General features: G+C 48.3%; 1 protein-coding gene across 1 annotated transcript in view; it reads left to right on the top strand.

Annotated features, from left to right (window-relative positions):
- The window catches only part of LOC144268587 (scavenger receptor cysteine-rich type 1 protein M130-like), a 73,984-nt gene extending 53,551 nt beyond the window's left edge, over positions 1–20,433 (top strand). The window contains 9 exon segments of the mRNA XM_077823615.1: positions 1,503–1,817; positions 3,586–3,900; positions 6,844–6,909; positions 8,541–8,678; positions 15,383–15,478; positions 16,491–16,562; positions 17,637–17,726; positions 18,964–19,116; positions 20,069–20,433. Of these exon segments, the coding sequence (XP_077679741.1) occupies positions 1,503–1,817; positions 3,586–3,900; positions 6,844–6,909; positions 8,541–8,678; positions 15,383–15,478; positions 16,491–16,562; positions 17,637–17,726; positions 18,964–19,116; positions 20,069–20,193 (1,370 nt within the window). The 3' untranslated portion in view covers positions 20,194–20,433.
- The last annotated feature ends 514 nt before the right edge of the window (positions 20,434–20,947 follow it).

Below are 20,947 nucleotides of genomic sequence, written 5' to 3'. Positions count from 1 at the left end.
TCTCTGTCCACACTGCTCCTTCCCTGGACTGATTTAGTTGGGGTTGGTCCTGCTTTGAGCAGGGCATTGGACTAGATGGCCTCCAACCCTAATCTTCTATGATTGTATGACTGCTTCCTATACTCTGGTTCCCCTCCTCACTCTGAGTGTGCCAGCCCCAAGAATCCTCCTCCCAGGGAATAACTACAGACTATCTCCCTGCAGCCCCCAAACACTCCTCCCTCTTCCCAGGGCATGACTGCTGTCTGCCTTACTGCAGTCTTTCCCAACAGCCCAATCTGGAGCCACCTTCCTGGCTTTAAAGGTCCCACGTGTTCCTGAACAGGTGAAACTCTCTAACCAGCTGATTCCAGCCTAAACCTCCACCGTTTGCAGCGTAATTAGCTGATTGGGCCCACCTGGCCCATACCAGCTCTTACAAGGCTAGTGTGGGGAGCTCACCCCATCACACAGGGCTACCCAGAATAACTCTGGGGATCTCTGTCTTCTCATTCAGTTATTCTTCTCTGTTAGAATCCAAACAGTCTAGAGATACAGGATCTTTCTTTGAATCCATATTTATATCTTCTTCTTCTCACATAAGAACATAAGAAAACAAACTGACAATCTACCCATGTGGGCTTTTCCTTTGATGACAGGGAGTGAGAAATGCACTTAGATTTTTGACCTCAGACCTTATTCATAGTGGCTATTTCCTTTGAAATTAGCATTTTCTGTTAAAGTCCTTAAATCCTTCGCATTTCACAAAATTTATTTGATGAGTTATTTAGCTACACGTGTATTTATCATGTAAATGTTTGGCATTACATTATGACAGGAATAGACACTCAAAAACAATACCCATAACATTCCACTGGTTTTCATAATGTTTAAGCATCTGAATACACACGCATACATCTAACCATTACTTTAATCTACACAAGTGAATGGATCTAACTACACTCTAGCATGACCTGGTCAGCCAGTGTCACCCCCTCCCCATTCTGTAACAATTGAAAAGAATATTTGGTTTTGGGTAAATTAATTGCCTAATAATTCCTTGAACACCTTGATGTTTATGCATCCGATGAAGTGAGTTGTAGCTCACGAAAGCTTATGCTCAAATAAATTGGTTAGTCTCTAAGGTGCCACAAGTCCTCCTTTTCTTTTTATCATTTAAGAGTTGTTTGAGAATATTCAAGATTTTGAGTAAGGGCTGTTTCTGCTAACGCTTAGTCTCACAAATAGCTCTGACCCATGTGATGAGTCCCTTAAGGATTACTCCGATGAGTAAGGAATTCAGAATTAGGCCCTTACACTCACATGCTGTTTATCAATAGTGCTCTGTAAAAAGTATTCCTCATTTCCTTACTCAGCTTTTCTCCTTTTCTGTCTTTCTTGTTAAAGACAGATTTTAAAAAGCATTTCAATATCTCAGCCATTGTAGCATCATCATTGATTTGCATGGAAGCTATTTAATAATCATCATATTGCATATTAACAGCTGGGATCTATCCCTGCAGGAAGCAGGCGGATCAGACTGGTGAATGGGGCAGGTCGCTGTGCTGGGAGAGTGGAGATTTATTATAATGGCAGCTGGGGGACAGTCTGTGATGATTCCTGGGATCTGTCAGACTCCGATGTCGTTTGCAAACAACTGGGATGTGGACGCGCCATCAATGCAACTGCCTCTGCTCATTACGGGCAAGGATCCGGGCAGATCTGGCTGGACGATGTGAACTGCTCTGGAAATGAATCCAATCTTTGGGACTGTCCTTCCAGGGGCTGGGGCCAGCACAACTGCAGACACAAAGAGGACGCGGGAGTTCTCTGCTCAGGTCTGGTCCGGGAATGCTCACGTGAGCCTGGTTACCAGGGGATTTAATGGAGGGGGCAGACATTTGAGGAGAGAGCTGAGGATGATAGAGCCTCTCCCTCACTGTCTTTTCTATAGGGTGCCCATACAGCGCGTTTTGGCCAGGACAGTCTCTTTTTCAAGCCTGCCCTGGTTGTCCTGACAGTTTTGGCAAAACTGGGCATTTCTCTCGTTTCCTCTTGCCAACGGATCATGAGTTGGGAAGAGCAAATTGGACACGTGCACAGTTTTGCCAAAAAAGTGGGATGCGCCCCCTAGCGGAGTGCGGGGAACATGTTGGGGGAGGGGGGCAGTGGCAACGCTAGCCCAACGTGAGAGGACAGCGGAGTCATGGGCCGCTGTGCGCGCGGGATGGAAGAATGGGGCCTCGTGCTGACCCCGCACGCGTGGGTGGCAGGGGGGCTCAGGCTGGCCTATGTGCCGAGGCGCTAGGGGAACCTCAGGGTGTCCCTATATGGGTGGGAGGCAGGGTGCATTCAGGATGGCCCCATGTGTCAGGGGGGAAAGGAAGGGAGGTTTGGGCCCCCCGTGGGGTGTTCCGTTTTCCCTTTGAGAAAATATGGTCACTCTACTATTCTACCTACCGACTGGGATCATGATTAGAAAGTCACCATTTCCCATTGGTTCCCACCCCGGAGTATTGGGGATATCACAGCATTTCTCTAGTGTTGGGAGGTGTCAAGGTTCCTTCCCCACTCTGAACTTTAGGGTACAGATATGGGGACCTGCATGAAAACCTCCTAAGCTTACCTTTAGCAGCTTAGGTTAAAACTTCCCCAAGGTACAAATTAATTTTATCCTTTGACCCTGGCTTTCCACTGCCACCACCAAACTATCTGGGTTTACTGGGAAACGTAATTTGGACATGTCTTTCCCCCCCAAAATCCTCCCAACCCTTGCACCCCACTTCCTGGGGAAGGTTTGGTAAAAATCCTCACCAATTTGCAAAGGTGACCACAGACCCAAACCCTTCGATCTTAGAACAATGAAAAAAGCATTCAGTTTTCTTACAAGAAGACTTTTAATAGAAGTCAAGGAATCACCTCTGTAAAATCAGGATGGTAGATACCTTACAGGGTAATTAGATTCAAAACACAGATAATCCCTCTAGGCAAAACCTTAAGTTACAAAAAGGGTACACAGACAGGAATAGTCATTCTATTCAGTACAGCTATTTTCTCAGCCATTTAAAGAAATCATAATCTAACACATACCTAGCTAGATTTACGAAAAGTTCTAAGACTACATTCCTGTTCTATTCCCGGCAAAAGCAGCATACAGACAGACATAGACCCTTTGTTTCTCTCCCTCCTCCCAGCTTTTGAAAGTATCTTGTCTCCTCACTGGTCATTTTGGTCAGGTGCCAGTGAAGTTACCTTTAGCTTCTTAACCCTTTACAGGTGAAAGGATTTTTCCTCTGGCCAGGAGGGATTTTAAAGGGGTTTACCCTTCCCTTTATATTTATGACAGGAGGGCAGTCACTGCTGTATTGCAGGTGTCTGTGTGTGCAACTGCTGGGAACTGGTGACTTTTCAGAGGTGACCATTGTATTTGTAATAGGCCCATGGTGTCCAGGAAAGTCTCATTTTTAGAATGATTCTCTCTGCACTTGCTCCTGCAGAATGTGGCGGCTATACTTTGGGATGAGCAATTGCTGGGATTTCACTCTTCACCCCAGTTCATTTCAGAATCAGATGATTTAAATTCCCTTTTTGTGCACTTCCTTCTAGAATTCACGGATTTGAGGCTGGTGAGCGACAGTGACTGTGCTGGGCGGCTGGAGGTTTTCTACAATGGGACGTGGGGCAGTGTTTGCTCCAATCAGATGTCTGTAGTCACCCCAGCAATTGTCTGCAAACAGCTGAACTGTGGGGATGGAAGGCAGGTTGCAAGAGACTTGGCATATGGAGCAGGTTCTGGTCCCATATGGCTGGACCATGTTGTATGCAGTGAGCAGCACAGGTCCCTTTGGCAGTGCCCATCAGGCATATGGAAACAGCAGTCCTGTGATAACCGAGCAGAGGAGACCCATATTTCTTGCAGTGGTAATTCTGAAACTGTGCACACACCCACTCCATCTTTTACTCATTGAAAGGGTGTGATAGAAATTTTGAATGTATTTACTTTTCAGTAGAGACAGTTTTACATTCACAGTAGTGACAGACATATTTTCATTGTCAATTCTCAATACAGGACCTGGAAAACAAAATGGGAGTTATTCATACAAGCTGTGTGTGACACGGTGCAATCACCTAGTGAGAGCTTACAAATGCCTATAGGCACGGGAACTTGGGGTGCAAGGGGTTAATCAGTTTGCGGGGGTCCCGGCTGCCGGCCCCATGCTTCAATGCTGGTCCCAGACACGGGGTCCCGCTACTAGCCCTGCGGGGTGTGGTCCCAGCCTGAGTCACCCTACCCCGATCCACAGCCCAGTCCTGGCCCCAACTCGGGGGAGAGGGAGCACAGACAGGGTAAGAAGGGGCAAGGTAAAAAGTTTGGGAACCACTGACTTTCAGCACCCCAACTGTAAAAATTGTTCCAGCACCACTGCAAATGCCTCCCATTAGCGAGCATCATTTGGGAATCTCTGTGGCTGTACTTTTGGGATGAACAAGCAGAGATGGGCCCAAGGTCAGTGAACAGGACGTGAGTGGTCATGCTGAGTGGTTGGAGCAGGAGCTGGTAGCCAGAAGTTGGAGCCAAGGGTCAGAGCCAGAGGCCAGAGCCAAAGGCAGAAATCGGAGCTCAGGGTCAGGACCAGGTTACCTGGAGCAAGGCAAGGGGTAAGTCCAGGGTCAAGGTAACAGTATGACAGTGAACAAGACAGGAAAATGAGATATCTTAGCTGTGGGAAATGCTCTGAGCAGTTGCTGAATGCTGGTGTGGCTGCTGGACTCAAGCGCTGGACGGCTGACCAATCAGGCAGTATGACCAGTCAGGCAGCCTGATACAGTCCAGCTGTGCTCGTTAAGTAGCCTGGAGACTAGCTCTGCTGCAGCCCCTGCTTCCTGACACCCAGGCTGTGAAATCTGGGTCAGGATCAGAGTTCCCAAAAAGGGGGTCTGTGCGTATAGGCGAGAGTCTGTTTCAGATCTAAAGTCTCATTTAGTCCTTGTAACCGGGGCACAGACTCACCAGCGGCGCCTGCTGCTGGTTGTCCTTGGGATTTAGCGTTCCAGCCGCCAGAGCGCCCTCTTCAGCCCTGTCTCGCCTTGCTGCTGGCTCCCGTGTCCCTCCCAGGACCCTGCTGCCCCTTTCACTGGGTGCTGCCCCCTGGAAGTACCCCACAGTTCTGGGTCTCCCCCTCCCAGGGGAACCCCCCCACCCGCTATCCCTACCTCACCTCAGTCGTAGGCTCCTTCTAGTCACCAGCTAGTCCCTGCACCCTGGGGCAGACTACAGTATGAGCCACTCATCACAGGCAACATTGGGTTTGGACCTGCTGCCTCTGCCCACCCGTGGCTGCCCCTGCAACCCCCGTACCTAATAGACCTTACCAGGCCCGCTGCCTGGGGCTCTCCTAGGCTGGAGCTCCCCGGCTCCTTTGCATTTCCCCAGTCCTGCTCCAAACTAGGTCCTCTGTTCAGGTCTCTACAGCCAGGTCCCTCCCTCAGAGCTAGAGAGAATGGTCTCTCTTGGCTTCTGGCTTACAGCCTTTATAGAGCCAGCTGGGCCTTGATTGGGACATGGCCCCCAGCGGCGCCACTTTCCCCAGTCAGCTGGGGTTTTACTTCCTTCCCCAGCCCCAGCCCTCTGCAGGGCTTTTCCAACCCCTTCAGGGCTGCAGCAGCTGCCCACTTCCCATAACCCAATAGGTACAGTCCTCAATTCTAATACCACCATTTCTTGTCTCTGGATCCTCACAATAATGTGGGTGTGTTTCAGCTGACAAATCTGTTTACCTTCAAACAGGGTCAAGAGCAGCTGTACACAGGGTGGATGGAACAGACTCAGATACCCACAAACACGCACACACCAGCAGCGAGCTGAATAAAGATTTCAACATCCAGAGAATCCACTGAGGAACAAATCCATTAGCTATGAAACAAAATAGATTTAGATTTAAGTTTATAAAATTGCTGAAATTTAGGGGTTTAATATACAGATAAGCCCTACCCTCTCCTACATCACACACCCTTCTCGGTCTGTTCAGTTAATCATTTTCTCTGCATAGAAACCTCAGACCCTGTTTGCCGACTGCCCGAACTCGACAAGCTGCACAGGTATTTCTGCTTCTCACTGTCTCACTCTTGGTCCCGAAGGACTTTCCCAGCTGTCCCAGTAACATGTGAGTTTTCTGCATTTCCAGATCAGGAGAAGTTACGTGTCGTGGGAGGAGAGGACAGATGCTCGGGGAGAGTGGAGGTTTGGTACCGTGGCTTCTGGGGAACAGTTTGTGATGACTCCTGGGATATGGCGGATGCTAACGTTGTGTGTAAACAACTGGGCTGTGGATCTGCTGTACCAGTCCCAGGCGAGGCTGTATTTGGTGAGGGGACTGGTCCCATCTGGGTAGAAACGTTGAATTGCAGAGGGACGGAGTCATCTCTCTGGGACTGTCCTGCTAAGCCCTGGGGTGAGAGCAACTGTGGTCACAAGGAAGATGTTGCAGTGAATTGCTCAGGTGAGTGACAGGAGATGTTTCTGCTACATGCTGTAATTTTCTGGAAGGAGGATGGGTCCAATTGCCAGCCCACCCTTGGTCACAGGCCAGGCCCTCCCATCTCCTGCGTGCAGAAGCATCATGGATGCTGTGGGGGTGGAAGCTTTGTGGGGCCATACTGGCTCAGACATCAGCCCACATAACCCCTGCGTCCATCACAGACCCCAGTGTGCTGGTTTGTTACTAGTCAGCATAGGGGGACGTGGGCCCTAAATCACTAACAGACAGACCCTGTGCTGCTCTGAGGGAGTTTGTAGAAGTGATGTCTGGAGATCTGAGGGGGACGCTACCCAGTGACAAGCACATCAGCTCCCACTCGCTCCAGACTCCAACTCTCCTCCCTTTCCCTTTGCAGGTGTGACAGAGACGACAGCATCACTGAGTAGAACAGGTAAAACATCCCCCGCTCCCATCAAGAGTTAAAATTTACCTGGTGCTGGGTCACGAGGATGAGCTGCAAGCTGTAGCCTAAGGACAGGAGCTCCTTTCCATGAGTAAGCAGGGGAATGGTCCCACTATTGTGGGGAACTTTCCTGGCTTATACACTACCCCAGTGAAATGGGCTAGCGAAGGGATCTGAGTCCTCGCTCCCCCTTCCTTTACCCAGAGGCCTGCCTGACGTCAAGGGCTCCCCTTCCACGCTCCTGTCTGGCAGAGTCCTTGTAACCCAGACAAGGCTGGGCCCAGGATTCCTGGGGGGGGTCGACCCCCAACCCTGCTGTGGTCACTTAGGGCAGGGGCTAAGGTGTCCCCACTCCCAGATGCTCTCTCTGCACTGGATGCTTCCCTGACCCACTGATCATTACATGCAGTTCAAAGGAAATACAGTGTATTAAACAGCAATCGATATAAAAAATAAGGAAAAAGTGGGAAAGGTTAAAGGAAAACACATCACCCCGCACTGTGGCACGGGGACGTCACAACCAGCGTCTCTGGACTGTAAGAGAAGTTCAGTCTGTTCCTCACACGTCCCAGGCCTCCTGCCCAGGCCCTGGCTGTGCTGCAGGGATACTGCGGGTCGGACGCTTGCTCTGGGGGTGGTCACACGCCTTCAGGCTGAAGGTGGCAGGACCCTTCTTCCCAGCATCGCCGCCGCCCAGTCGGGGTTACGATCCCCTTCCAAGTCTGGCCTGCCAGGCCTCTTGGCTGGGGGCGTCTCCCTGCTCTGGGCCCGCTGCCCAGGGTCCCCCTCGCTCTCCTCAGCTCCTCACCGCACCTGGCTTCAGACTGCTCCAGCCCCAGCCCCAGCCCCACCTCCTGCTCCTGCTCCTGCTCCCCTCTGCCTCAGCGCTGCTGCTGCTCTGCCTCCAGCTCCCTGGGCTGTTTTTTCTGGCCCCTCCGGATCTGGTTGCTGCAGCTCTGCTCCCAGCACAGGTCTCCTGTGACTCTGCTCCCAGCACTGACCTGCTCCCCCGGGCTGCTGCTGTGGTTCTCTCTGGATCTGGCGCGGCTCTGCTCCGCAGCTCAGCTCAGGCCCCTGCTCTCTCCGTAGCTCGGCCCCACTCTGTCTGACCCAGGCAATCCAGCTCACAGGGAGGACAGGACCCACCTTGTCCTCCTGACTCCCTGATTAGCCTGCCCGCCCTGTCAGTCAGGCTGACTTGGGGCATTCACCTCTCCCCATTGTTCCTGGGGACTGTCAGTCTCAAGGTCCTGCTTTCCTATCAACCCTTCCCCTTCCTTCTGGTCCTGGGAGCTAGCCAACCGAAACACCCCCACCGAGTTTTAGTAAGGGGCCAACAGTCCCCTTACACATGGCCTGTGAAATCTAGGGGCGAATGACACCTGGGTGGGAGCTGCAGGCTGTGCTGAGCCAGAGAATTCCTGTCTGCTGGCTCCAGCTGACAGGGCAGGGCCCATGATTTAAACAGCAGCCTGTGAGCTGCCCCCATGGCACACAGACTGTGTCCCAGCTCATTACCCTGCTGTCCTGGGCCGTGCAATGAGTGACTGGGGAGATCCCTGGGCCCCCCGGACTCTCACAGGATAATCTCTCCCTCTTCCATGTTCATTTCCATCCAGCTCCCCCGCGCCGCCCTCCGACCGACAGTGGAAGAGTCACGGTGCCCGTGGTCATCTGCATTATCCTGGGGGCCCTGCTCTGCCTGGTCTTAATCATTCTGGGAGCGCAGGTGCGAAGTGCCAGGGCAGAGCGCAGAGGTGGGTCCTGCTTGGTGTCACTGTGTGAAATGCCTCTGAAATAGCAGGTGGAGCTGTGCCTAAGGGGGGTGGGGCGTTGGCAGTGTAGTGGAAGGTTAAATTGTATTATACTGTTCAGCCACGAAGTGGTGTTGCATGTAACAACTTACATTCGCGAACCTCAGCCATGCCTGGCAGAGCACTAAGGGATTTTATTGTGAACACATCTGTTGAGTATCTCTCTGGAAAGGAAGCTCTGTAGCCAGTCCATGTCTGGTACAGAAGCCTGACCTGCTTATAGCAGCCTTGCCACCTACCATGTCCAAGGTGTATGTGACATGGTGCCCCAAGTTAAGCAGTGCCAGAGGAGAAGAAAAATAGAAGGAAGAGAGCAACAGAGGTTGCAGACGGAGGAGCAATGAAGGATGGAGACAGGAAAAAAAAAAGCAACACAGGTTGCAGGATTTCATCAACATCTCCCTCTTCGTTGACCAGAGAACTTCAGCTTTGACAAACCTTCACAAATTACAGACTAGAAGCAGCATTTTGCAAGATTTCAGATTGCTACAAAACTCCATAAGGAAACTGAAGCTATACAGGTATGGTGATTACTTTGTGCTATTTGGAAGCAAGCAGAGCATTTCTTTCAATCCTTTGATTTTCCTGAAGACTGGCACAAAGATGACTATGAAAGGGTTCTGGCTTTGTTTGATGCATACTTTATACACTGGAACCTCAAAGTTACAGAACTGACCAGTGAACCACAGACTTCATTTGGAACTGGAAGTATGCAACCAGGCAGCTCCAGACACCAAAAAAAGAAAGAAAGAAAGGAAAAAAAAGGAAATACAGTACAGTAGTGTCTTAAATGTAAACGACTAAAAAAATGAAAGGGAAAGGTTGAAAAAAGATTTGACAAGGTAAAGAAACTGTTTCTGTGTTTGTTTCATTTAAATTAAGATGGTTAAAAGCAGCATTTTTCTTCTGCATAGTAAAGTTTCAAAGGTGTATTAAGTCAATGTGCAGTTGTAAAGTCTTGAAAGAACAACCGTAACATTTTGTTCCGAGTTATGAACGTTTCAGAGTTATGAACAACCTCCATTCCAAGGTGTTTGTAATTCTGAGTTTCTACTGTACCCTCAGAGAAATGTGGTTTATGAAAGGGCATGTTTTCACCAGAGAATTTAGGGACTAGGGGAAAATGCTGAATAGTTTATAAGAGCTCTGCATGCCTTGGCTGAAAACTGTGATTCAGGAACAGCAAACATGTAAACATCAGAGAGAGGCTGGTTATTGGTTAACAGATAAAAATCCTTCACAGGAGCTACAATTCAAAACAGACTTCACCCTACACACTGCTATTCAAATTGCAAAGCAATCTGAGCTCATGAGACAGCAAAACCCAGAGCAACTTGTCAAACTTGAAAAACGAGAAACTAGCTTAGAAGCTGTTAACAAACGCAGCCTGAATGAAACAAGTTAATACCATGAAATTGGTGAGGTAAAGAGGGAGAACTCCCTGGCTAAGAGAAGCAAATTCCACTCAAACATTCAGGATATATTAAATGCATGAAACATGGACTTTTTGCAGTTGTTTGCCACATGAACGCAGTCAGGGAATTGATTCATATTCCAGACAGACAATCAAGAGCTATTGTTTCTTGGATCTATCCTGTGTGAAGATACAGAGCCTGCCTGGAGAGTGAAATTGATCATTCAGAGAAACACTATGGACTTTAAAATGGACTTAGAAGCAGATGTAACAGTCATCTCAGAAGGGCCTTACAATCACCTTCAACCCCTCCCAGAGATGAAGTTACCTGCCACAGCTCTGACTAACACTGGAGGCATTCTGAATTGCATGGGACAGTTCACCACAGAAATCTCTTTCAAAGAGAAAAACTTCTCATTCAGAGTGCATGTGATCAAAGAATCAAAGACCAACAGCGTTCTCCACCTCAGTGTGGCAGCCATGATGGGCCTCATGAGAAAAGCGGAAGAACTAGAAAGGTGGATAGTTGAAAGGAGACCCAGTACAAATAAACTCAAGATAAAATGCTGGAGCATACAGTGTACCTCAGAAAGAACAATCAACAGAGCAAACTCTACAGATGGCAGATCCGAAACAAGAGGAAGAAAACTCAGAGATTCCAAACAGGCCTCAGGCAGTCATTGCTACTGATGGAAAGCCAGATGACCAAGTTGTTACGTGTTTGGGTTGGGTAATTAGAAAACTAGTACCACTGAGAGATGTTAGGGCTTTTTCCCTCACCCCTCTCTTGGTTCTTATCACACAAACAGAAAGCAGAAGACCATAGTCTGAGTGCAGGCAATGCAATGTTTAGTGGGGTTAATCAGGCAAGCATATCCATAGCTCTGTATGTCACAGAGTTTTCCCTGTCCTTTTTCCCATCTTCTTTTTCTTAGCAGGTTTAATTATATCCCTTGGTCCCACCCCTTACAATTTATGGTCATGTTCCGTTTTGGAGGATCGTAGTATGGGGACTTTGGTACCACCTCTTTTGTACCGTATGGGTGGGGTAAGGAGTAAGGTTATGTTTCAGCCAGGGTCACCTTTCTTCTGGCTTTTTAGTGTTTCTTATGTTTGCCCACCACCCCCCTTGCCCCTCCCATCTGGTTGCTTGACCTTGCCTTGAGATAAGGGTCGAGGCAATCTTCAAATGTACACTTCTGTATTAAACTCCCACCATACCCAGCAACACTTTAACTCTTTTCCTTATTTCTTTTCATTCTGCTATAAACCCCATCTGGAAGCAACACACAGTGTTTTCATTCTTTGTTCATACATATTCGTAAGGAGGATATAAATGTAAGGATACCATGATAACGTGAATGTTGTAAATGGTAGGAATGTAGAACTCAAAGGGGGAGACGTAATGGAAGGCTAAACTGTATTATACTATTCAGCCACTAGGTGACACTGTGTGTAACATACCTTGTTTAAACTAACTTCAGCCATTCCTGTCGGAGTATTAACGTATCTTATGGTGAACACATCTGGTGTGTACCTCTTGCACGGAAGCTCTGTAGCCAGTGCATGTCTGGTACAGAAGTCTGGCCTGCTAGTAGCAGTCCTGTAACCTGCACAAGGTGTGCATGTCAGGGAGAGCTTTGTGGGGGATCCAGGGACCATCTTAAGTCCTGTCATATCTAATATCTTCAGCTATGATCTGGCCATGGAAATGAACAGCACAGCAGTGACACTTGCAGATGACACTACATTGGGAGGAGTTGAAATTAGTGGGGACGACAGAGAAATAATACAAAGGGGAAATGCAGTGGTTCCTTGCTCTCAAGTGGAGAGGGAGGCCGCACCCTCTCACTGTGTCAGGCAACAGCACTCAGGCTCGGTTCCCACTTGCTGCGTCGATCTGTAAGAAGTCTAGAGTTCGCAGCCTCCTGTCAGAGCTGCCACCAATCAAGAGTCTAGAGCCCTGGCGTTCTAGGCGGGGTGGAGTATAAACAGTCTTTAGTCCACAGCATCCTGGCTGGGACAGCCAGCAGTTCATGGTTGATAAGGGAAGCTCTGGCCCTCTGGGCAGGGCAGAGTGGGAAGCAGGCTTTGCCTAAGCCTCTTGGCTAAGGTAGGCAGCAAAGACACAGTCTGGGTCTTTGGGTGGGGAAGAGCAGGAAGCACCAAACAGTCTAGGGACTCAGGCAGGGCAGAGCACCAAACAGACAGTTTTGATGACCTGGCTCTGGCCAACAGCAGACCTCTTGGCCTAATGTGGGGAGGCTGCCACCCCAGGGATGGGGTTGGCAGCAGGGGATGAGGGGACCTTGGCGCACCCTACTCCACTGCGTCCCAGCCCGGGGCCCTAACAGCGGAGGACTGTTCCGCCACTGGGTCAGCAGGGATCCAGCTAAAACATGTTGACTCGGGTTTTGACAGTGTAACGGGACCAAAGTCCAGTTTCCTTGGGCTACTTCCTACCAGCGTCTGGGTGAGGGGTTTCATAGTGCCCGGGTCCTTGGTCTCGTCGGGGTACTTGGACAATGGCAGTGCCGGCAATTTCTCTCCAGGGTCGGTCTCCTTTGGGGACAGGATGCTGCCTAGTGCAGGTCCAGCTCCAGAATTCTGCAGCAGGCTGGAGACTTCTGTCTCCTTCCCTAGCTCCCACTCCAATGAGATGCAAGGCCCTCCCTTTATACTTCCTGTCCTGCCCTGGTAATTCCAGCGATGGGGGCAGGGCAGGTTTGGCTCCGCCCACCAGAGGGAGTGTAGTGGTCCCTCGCTCTAAAGTGGGGAGGGAGGTCACTCCGCCTCACTGGAGAAAATAATACAAAGAGACTTCAAGTATTCTTAGAAAAATAACATGTTGAGATTCCATTTAGAAAAGTACAAGAAAATCCATGTGAGGGAAAGATCCGGAATAGAGAGATACAGCAGGAGGGAGGGTACCAGGAAGGAGAAATGCTGCAAAAGAGCTTGTGTGATTATGGCCAAAGAGATCAGACAGTTCTACTAGGCATTTAGGGCATATCTACACTGCAATGAGAGGTGTGATTGCAGCACATGTAGAAATACCCAAGCTAGCTTTTACCTAGCTCGGTGAAAGCTAGCTGGCATAACAACAGCAGTGTAGTTGCGTCAGCATGGCCGTGACGTGGGCTAGCCACTGGAGTGTGCACCCAGGCTCCTAGGCGAGGCTGTACACGGCAGGTTAGCCTGTGCTGCTGTGTGTGCTGACACAGCCACGTGGCTAGCTCGATCAAAGCCAGCTCAGATGTGTTTATGCGTGCTGCAATCACTCCTCCGGATTGCAGTGTAGATTTACCCTTATATAAGAACATAAGAACAGCCATCGTGGGTCAGACCAAAAGTCCATCTAGCCCAGTATCCTGTCTTCCAACAGTTGCCAATGCCAGGCGCTTCAGAGGGAATGAACAGAACAGGTAATCATCAAGTGATCCATCCACTGTCGCCCATTCCCAGCTTCTGGCAAACAGAGGCTAAGGACACCATCCCTGCCCGTCCTGGCTAATAGCCATTGATGGACCGATCCTCCATGAATTTATCTAGTTCTTTTTTGAACCCTGTTATACGCTTGTCCTTCACAACATCCTCTGGGAAAGAGTTCCACAGGCATTGACTGTGTGTTGTGTGAAGAAATACTTCCTTTTGTTTGTTTTAACCCTGCTGCCTATTAATTTCATTTGGTGACCCCAAGTTCTTGTGTTATGAGAAGGAGTAAATAACACTTCCTTATTCACTTTCTCCACACCAGTCACGATTTTATAGTTTAATATCCCCCCTTAATCATCTCTTTTCCAAGCTGAAAAGTCCCAGTTTTATTAATCTCTCCTCATATGGCAACTGTTCCATACCCCTAACCATTTTTGTTGCCCTTTTCTGAATGTTTTCCAATTTCAATACGTCTTTTTTGAGATGGGGTCACCACATTTACACGCAGTATTCAAGATGTTGCATTTATCAACATTGAATTTCATCTCCCATTGTGTTGTCCAGTCACGCAGTTTTGTGAGACCCCAGTGTATTTTTCGCAGTCTGCTTTGGACTTAACTATCTTGACTAGTTTTGTATCATCGGCAAATTTTGCCACCTCCCTGTTTACCCCTTTTTCCAGAGCATTTATGAATATGTTGATCAGCACTGGTCCCAGTACAGACCTCTGGGAGTCACAACTATTTACCTCTCTCTGTTCTGAAAACTGACCCTTTATTTCTTCCCCTTTTTTCCCTATCTTTTACTCAGTCACTGATCCATGAGAGGACCTTCCCCCTTATCCCATGACAGATTACTTTTCTTAAGAGCCTTTGGTGAGGGACCTTGTCAAAGGCTTTCTGAAAATCTAAGTACACTATATCCACTGGATCCCCCTCGTCCACATGCTTGTTGACCCCCTCAGAGAATCCAAAAGGATTGGTGAGGCACGATTTCCCTTGACAACAACCACGTTGACTCTTCCCCAACAAATCATGTTCATCTATGTGTCTGATCATTCTGTTTTTTACTGTAGTTTAAACGAATTTGCCTGGTTCTGTAGTTTGGGTTACCGGCCTGTAATTGCTGGGATTGCTTCTTGAGCCTTTTTAAAAAATTGGCATCACATTAGCTATCCTCCAGTCTTCTGGTACAGAAGGTGATTTAAATGATAGGTTACAGACTACAGTTAGTAGTTCTACAATTTCACATTTGAGTTCCTTCAGAGCTCTTGGGTGAAAACCATCTGGTCCTGGTGACTTATTACTGTTTACTTCATCAATTTGTTCCAGAACTTCCTCTCATGACACCTCAGTCTGGGACAGTTCCTCAAAGTCGTCACCTAAAAAGATATGTAGATAGTACTTTCCATTTTTAAAGCACTGCACAGATATTAGCTAATTATTCCCCACACAGTCTCTAGGCAGTACATATACTATTTTGCCCATAGGTGTGAGCACCAGGATAGGAGAGGAATGATTTTGGGTGGTAGTAGGAGTAATAGGATACATTTATGAAGGGACCATTAAGGTTGAATATCAAGATAAACTTAATGACAGTGAAATAGCCAATAGAACAAATATGGCAGGGACATGGTCCCTGTCACCTGGGATGCTGAAATCTAAACTGGAGAGAGCAGTGGGAATGTGCTGTAGGAACCAGTCCTGCACTGGACTCGGGGGCAGGGGCTGGATGATCTCATAGGGTTTCCCATCCCTAGCTTCTCTGACCCTGTGCAAACCCTGCCTTTTGTTTTCAGGCTCCAGAAGATCCTTGGACCCTTTCTCTGAGGCCGTGTATGAGGAGATTGATTATAACCTGATGAGAAAGAAGCAGGAAATGTTTGATTGCTCAGGTCTGTGTGTGTCATTCCTAACAGGGAGAAAATCTCTAATGCACTCTGCCTTCTAAATCTCTGACTTAGAGCTAAATCTCTGCAGCCTTCAAGCCTGTGAGTCCTGGATGGCTGCAGATGCTGGGTCTGTGAAGAGACCAGCCAGTTACTGGACTGAGATGAATGAGTTTCCTCCCTAGCAGACTCTGCTAGCCCCATTCTGAGGACAGTCAGGCCCATCAGTACATCCTGAAGCCGTAGGGGGTAATTAGTTTTCGGTCAGGAAAGTGACTGTTCACGTCATTTTGACTGAATGTCAATCAGGGGGGAAGATGCTGCTCTCAGTTTAGCACATTGTGGGGCACTCTGAGCATGGTCAGTGCTTCTCCCTGAGGCTACTTCTGAGATGCACATTCTCCTCTCTGCTAATGGTGGGGGTTGGTCACAGACTCTGATCCTGGGAGGGGTGTTGCCTTATCTGGCAAAAAGTCGGGGGAGGGGGAGTATCTTGCACAACAAAATGGGAGTCATGTCTGTGGCTGAGGAGATCTAGACCAGCAGCCTTAGCCATAATTTTCTGTTGGATCAGGCCATGAAGCAGCAACATTCAGGAGGAGAAGATAAACATTCCTCTCTAAAGAGATTCTTACACCCTGAGTGTGACTCAAAACAGGCTCCCCAGTTCATGAGAAGGATTTGAATGAAACCCACAGGAGGGGATGCCATGGTAAAAGGCTCACTCAGTTCCTGCCTCACCTCATGAGGTCAATATGGCTGTTCCCAGCATCTTCCCAGTCTGAATTATCCACCCCAAAGCCACATTTACTACAAAAAAACCCCTGATATTTAGCTTAGAAAGTCTGTGTCAGCCTCTCACCACTCAGTCACTGTGAATTCAGCATCTTTTCTTGAAGAAGCAATATAGTGAGACCATAAATCTTGCTCCAGGACCCAGATGCATTGCCCATCAGCCAGTTTCACTGCTCTTACTGTGATAACATCCCATTTACCCTTTCTCCAGTTTCCTATTCAGATGACTCAGTGACAAAGCTGCAGTATTACACCGGGGACAGCGAGGGGGAAAATGATCCTGGATCAAAGCAAGGTAACAAGGATGGGGGTGGACACAGAGACACACAAAAGATTTCTGTCCAGCTCTTGATGGAAATGTGAACAAATCCTGACCCTTTCTGTGTGTGGTTGACTGTGCTCTCTCCCAGGGGAGGAGCTGCAGGGAACCTGGCAGAGAAATATTCACACTGTATGAAAGAATCTGACTTCCACAGCTGACACTTGTCACTGTACAACCCCTGATCTATGCCCCATGACCTTAGCCCCCTGCCTCCTCGACAGGAGCATATAGCCGAATTCACGATCCAGCCCATATAATGTAAGGACTTTAAACCATGTCTTTATAGAGTTCAGTTGAATTCACAATGGTCAGCTCTGGTGTGGCAGCTACTATCTCCCAGCAGCCTGTGATGGGATGTTAGATGGGGTGGGATCTGAGTTACTACAGAGAATTCTTTCCTGGGTATCTGACTAGTGAATCTTGCCCATATGCTCAGGGTTCAGCTGATTGCCATATTTGAGTCGGAAAGGAATTTTCCTCCAGGGCAGATTGGAAGAGGCCCTGGAGGTTTTTTGCCTTCCTCTGCAGTACGGGGCATGGGTCACTTGCTGGAGGATTCTGTGCTCCTTGAAGTCTTTAAACCATGATTTGAGGACTTCAGGAGCTCAGACATAGGTGAGAGGTTTATTGCAGGAATGGGTGGGTGAGATTCTGTGGCCTGCATTGTGCAGGAGGTCAGACTAGATGATCATAATGGTCCCTTCTGACCTTAATATCAATGAATCTATGAATCTATGAAACAGGTCCAGGGTTAGCTCAATACCAGCATAGATCCTGATCTCATTGAAGGGCATGACAAAGTTGGTATTGGATGCTGTGGGCAGGGCAGAGTCTTAGTTATTTTTGAGGAAATAAAGGTGGCACAATTATTGTTTGAGAGAATGTCCATGACTCTCCCTTTTCCCCTGGGTCACCCTGTGACTTCCCCTCCAGACTCTATGATGAAAAGCCCAAACTCGAAAACAACAGGCCTTTAATGGGGAACTAAAACCTGCTGGGGAAATGGGTGTGTTCAGGGGAAGTTGACCGAGACGTTTGCTGTTCCAGAGGGAGCTTCCCCAGCGGGGTCTCAGTTGGATTACGATAATGTGGAGGAGCCTGCCTTGAGAAACGTACTCCAGACTCCAGACAGCCGAGGTGAGCAATGATGAATCTGCCTCCTGGAAGCCACATTACCCCTTGGCTACTGCTGCTCCACCCTCTTCATTCCCTAGTCTGCCCTTTGATCCTGAGCTCAGGGCTGGGAAGAATTAACCCAAAGTAGCCTGGCTGGAGCCAGGGAAGGGCTGTCAGGGTTCCCTCCCGACTCTGAACTCTAGGGTACAGATGTGGGGACCCACATGAAAGACCCCGTAAGCTTATTTTTACCAGCTTAGGATAAAAACTTTCCCAAGGCACCAATTGCATCTTGTCCTTGAACAGTGTGCTGCCACCACCAAGTGATTTAGACAAAGACCAGGGAAAGGAGCACTTGGCGTTCCTATTTCCCAAAATATCCCCCCAAGCCCTTACACCCCCTTTCCTGGGGAGGCTTGAGAATAAACAAGATGAGCACAAACCAGCCTTGGATTTTTAAGACCCCAAAACCCCAATCAGATTCTTAAAAATAACCCCAGAACTTTATTAGAAGAACAAAAAAAGATAAGAGAACAACTCTGTAAGATCAGAGTGGAAGATAATCTTACAGGCAGTCAGATTCAAAACATAGAGAATCCCTCTTGGCAAAACCTTAAGTTACAAAAAGACACAAAAACAGGAATACACATTTCCTCCAGCACAGCAAATTTCACAAGCCAAAACAAAGAAAACCCAACACATTTTCTCGCTAGATTACTTGCTAACTTTACAGGAGTTGGAGAGCTTGCATCCTTGATCTGTTCCCGGCAAAGGTATCACACGGACAGACAAAAGCCTTTCCCCCCCCCGTCCAGATTTGAAAATATCTTGTCCCCTCATTGGCCATTTTGGGTTAGGTGCCAGCCAGGTTACCTGAGCTTCTTAACCCTTTACAGGTAAAAGGACTTTGCCTCTGTCCAGGAGGGATTTTATAGCACTGAATACAGAAAGGTGATTACCCTTCCCTTTAAGTTTATGACAAGGGCATTCCACAATTAACAGCTCCCCTCATTGTTGCCTTAAGGAGCCACGTCTTTGTTATTTTTATGTTTCCTGTTTGCTTCCCCTCCAATGGCCTCCTTTGTTTTGCCCTGTGCAGTCTGGCAGGATAATATCAAACAGCTAAACTGAGGTGTATGTGGCATTCATAAGAAATAATACACACAAGTCCCTCCTTTGCCACACCTGGCATGTAGCTTATTTCTCTATTCAGTGGAAAGCCTCTTCTCATTACCATTAATTCCCATCATTATTTCAGAGGTCCCTGCCCTGCCTGGAGATGACCCAGGGGATGGTTATGATGATGCCAGAGAAATTTCTGACCCCGACGATGACCCTGGTTCTGGACCGAGTGCCCAGGAAGTCACGGGAGCCCATGGGGAAAGTGTCAAGAACAGGGATTCACGGACAGGTGAGTGGAGTGTGGAGAACTCACCTGGAAGAGCCTTTACTGGCCACTAGAGGTCACTGTCACTGCACTGAAATACAGTTATTGGTGAACTCTCAGCTGTGTCCCCTCCCTGACTTCTGCTAAACAGAGTTAAATGGATTGAAATCAAGACAGAGAGAAGATTTCCTAGATAAGGTCCCTGATCCTACAAATACTAGATCCCATCTGTCAGTCTACTCACATGAATACTCTCTCTGACTTCAGTGGGACTGTCCAAATCATCAAAGTTACATGGGCCCATTGGCAGGATCAGGGCCAAAGTGCCCTTCCCCAAACCAGGTGTCAGTGCCCTGGATGGTAATGGGAAGAGCAGGTCCCTGGGGTGGGGTTAGTTAGCGGCCTGGCTTTGAAATCACTCTCTTCAATATGTAAATGTCCCCATTAGCACAGGATCAGAGCTGGGACCCAGGACTGAGCTCCCACTTTGCACCTCAAAGGAAACTGGGTTGGGATGAAATGTGCATTTCTTTGGTCTTGATGGGAATAACGTGTGAATGAGCATTGTGTGGGTGGGTGAGATCTGTGATATCCAGGCAAGTCCCATGGGCTAGGGTCCCCACCCTGCTCCAGCCATCAGATGTCTGCTGGCGTGTGGTCCCTTAGGGACTATATCAGCTGTCAGGAGTTACAGCAGCTCCCAGTGGCCTATCAGGGAGTTGTCACCAGCTCACTGCCATCCCCACATTTCTCCTGCACCAGGGAGGTCTCAGAACAGAGAGAATCCGCTCCCACATGTTTTCTTTGAAGAACAGAGAGAGAGATAATGGTTTAAACATGTCAGAGGCCCACTAAGAGGAACTGTGGGTGGGGGCTGATTCACAGCCCATGCTGTATGTTGCCCATCCATTATGTGAGTGCGCATGCATGGAGAATGAATACATTGACTGTAATGTGACTTGCTTGCTATTTTCAGGCTGGAGTCTGCACTCGCTAAGAAGTGAAGGGGCCTCTGGGGCTGAGAGGGAAGCCCTGTCCCCATCTTCTCATGACCCAGGTTATGATGACGTTGATGATGGCGTCTCTGAGACATCAATATAAGAATGGCTGGGTTCAGATCAAATATCCCGTGAGGATGTAAATGCTGTATGGTTAGACTCTTTCTGTCCCAAATGCTCATTGACCCAACGGGGTATTGGAGACAATCCCTGCCTGGGAACTGCTTCAATTAGCTTTTTGATTTCAGTTTTGTTTAGATGCAAGAAATAAGTCTGACTGAGACAGGGGCTGTGATTTCCCCTCTAATTTCCCATTGATCAGACAGTCTGGAACTTCCCTGCTTTTTTGTCCCTAACACTTCTTCATTGTGAATTTTTGCTTTTTCTTATTAAACCCTTTTTGAAGATCTGTCCCTGGGCTGATGTTTCTCTCATTAGGTGTGTTGGGTGGCTCCACGTGGACCAGCAGGGAGAGAAATGGAGACTGATGTGACGGGTTTGGTCACAGAGACCCCCTTGGGACTGTCACCTGACGTGCTGAGACTACCTCTGAGCCCGTTTTCTCTGCCAGTTTGGGACTCCAGAACCCTGCGTTGTTGAGCCAGACACACTTGCCTGCGACAATAGTCTCAGGTCTGATCCACACCCCCAAAGTTGCAGACTTTAACCAAAAACTGCTCAGCAGGTCTCCTATCTCCAGCACCAAGACACCCAGCTTCCAATGGGATCCAAACCCCAAATAAATCCATTTTACTCTACATAAAGCTTATTCAGGGTAAACTCATAAATTGTTCACCCTCTATATCACTGATAGAGAGATATACACAGTTGTTTGTTCCTCCAGGAATTAATCACTT

This window comes from Eretmochelys imbricata, chromosome 1 (assembly GCF_965152235.1).
Source record: "Eretmochelys imbricata isolate rEreImb1 chromosome 1, rEreImb1.hap1, whole genome shotgun sequence".
In the NCBI taxonomy this organism is placed as follows: Eukaryota; Metazoa; Chordata; order Testudines; family Cheloniidae; genus Eretmochelys; species Eretmochelys imbricata.
Note: the sequence above shows the minus strand (reverse complement) of the source record. Positions and strands in the feature narration are given on the sequence as shown.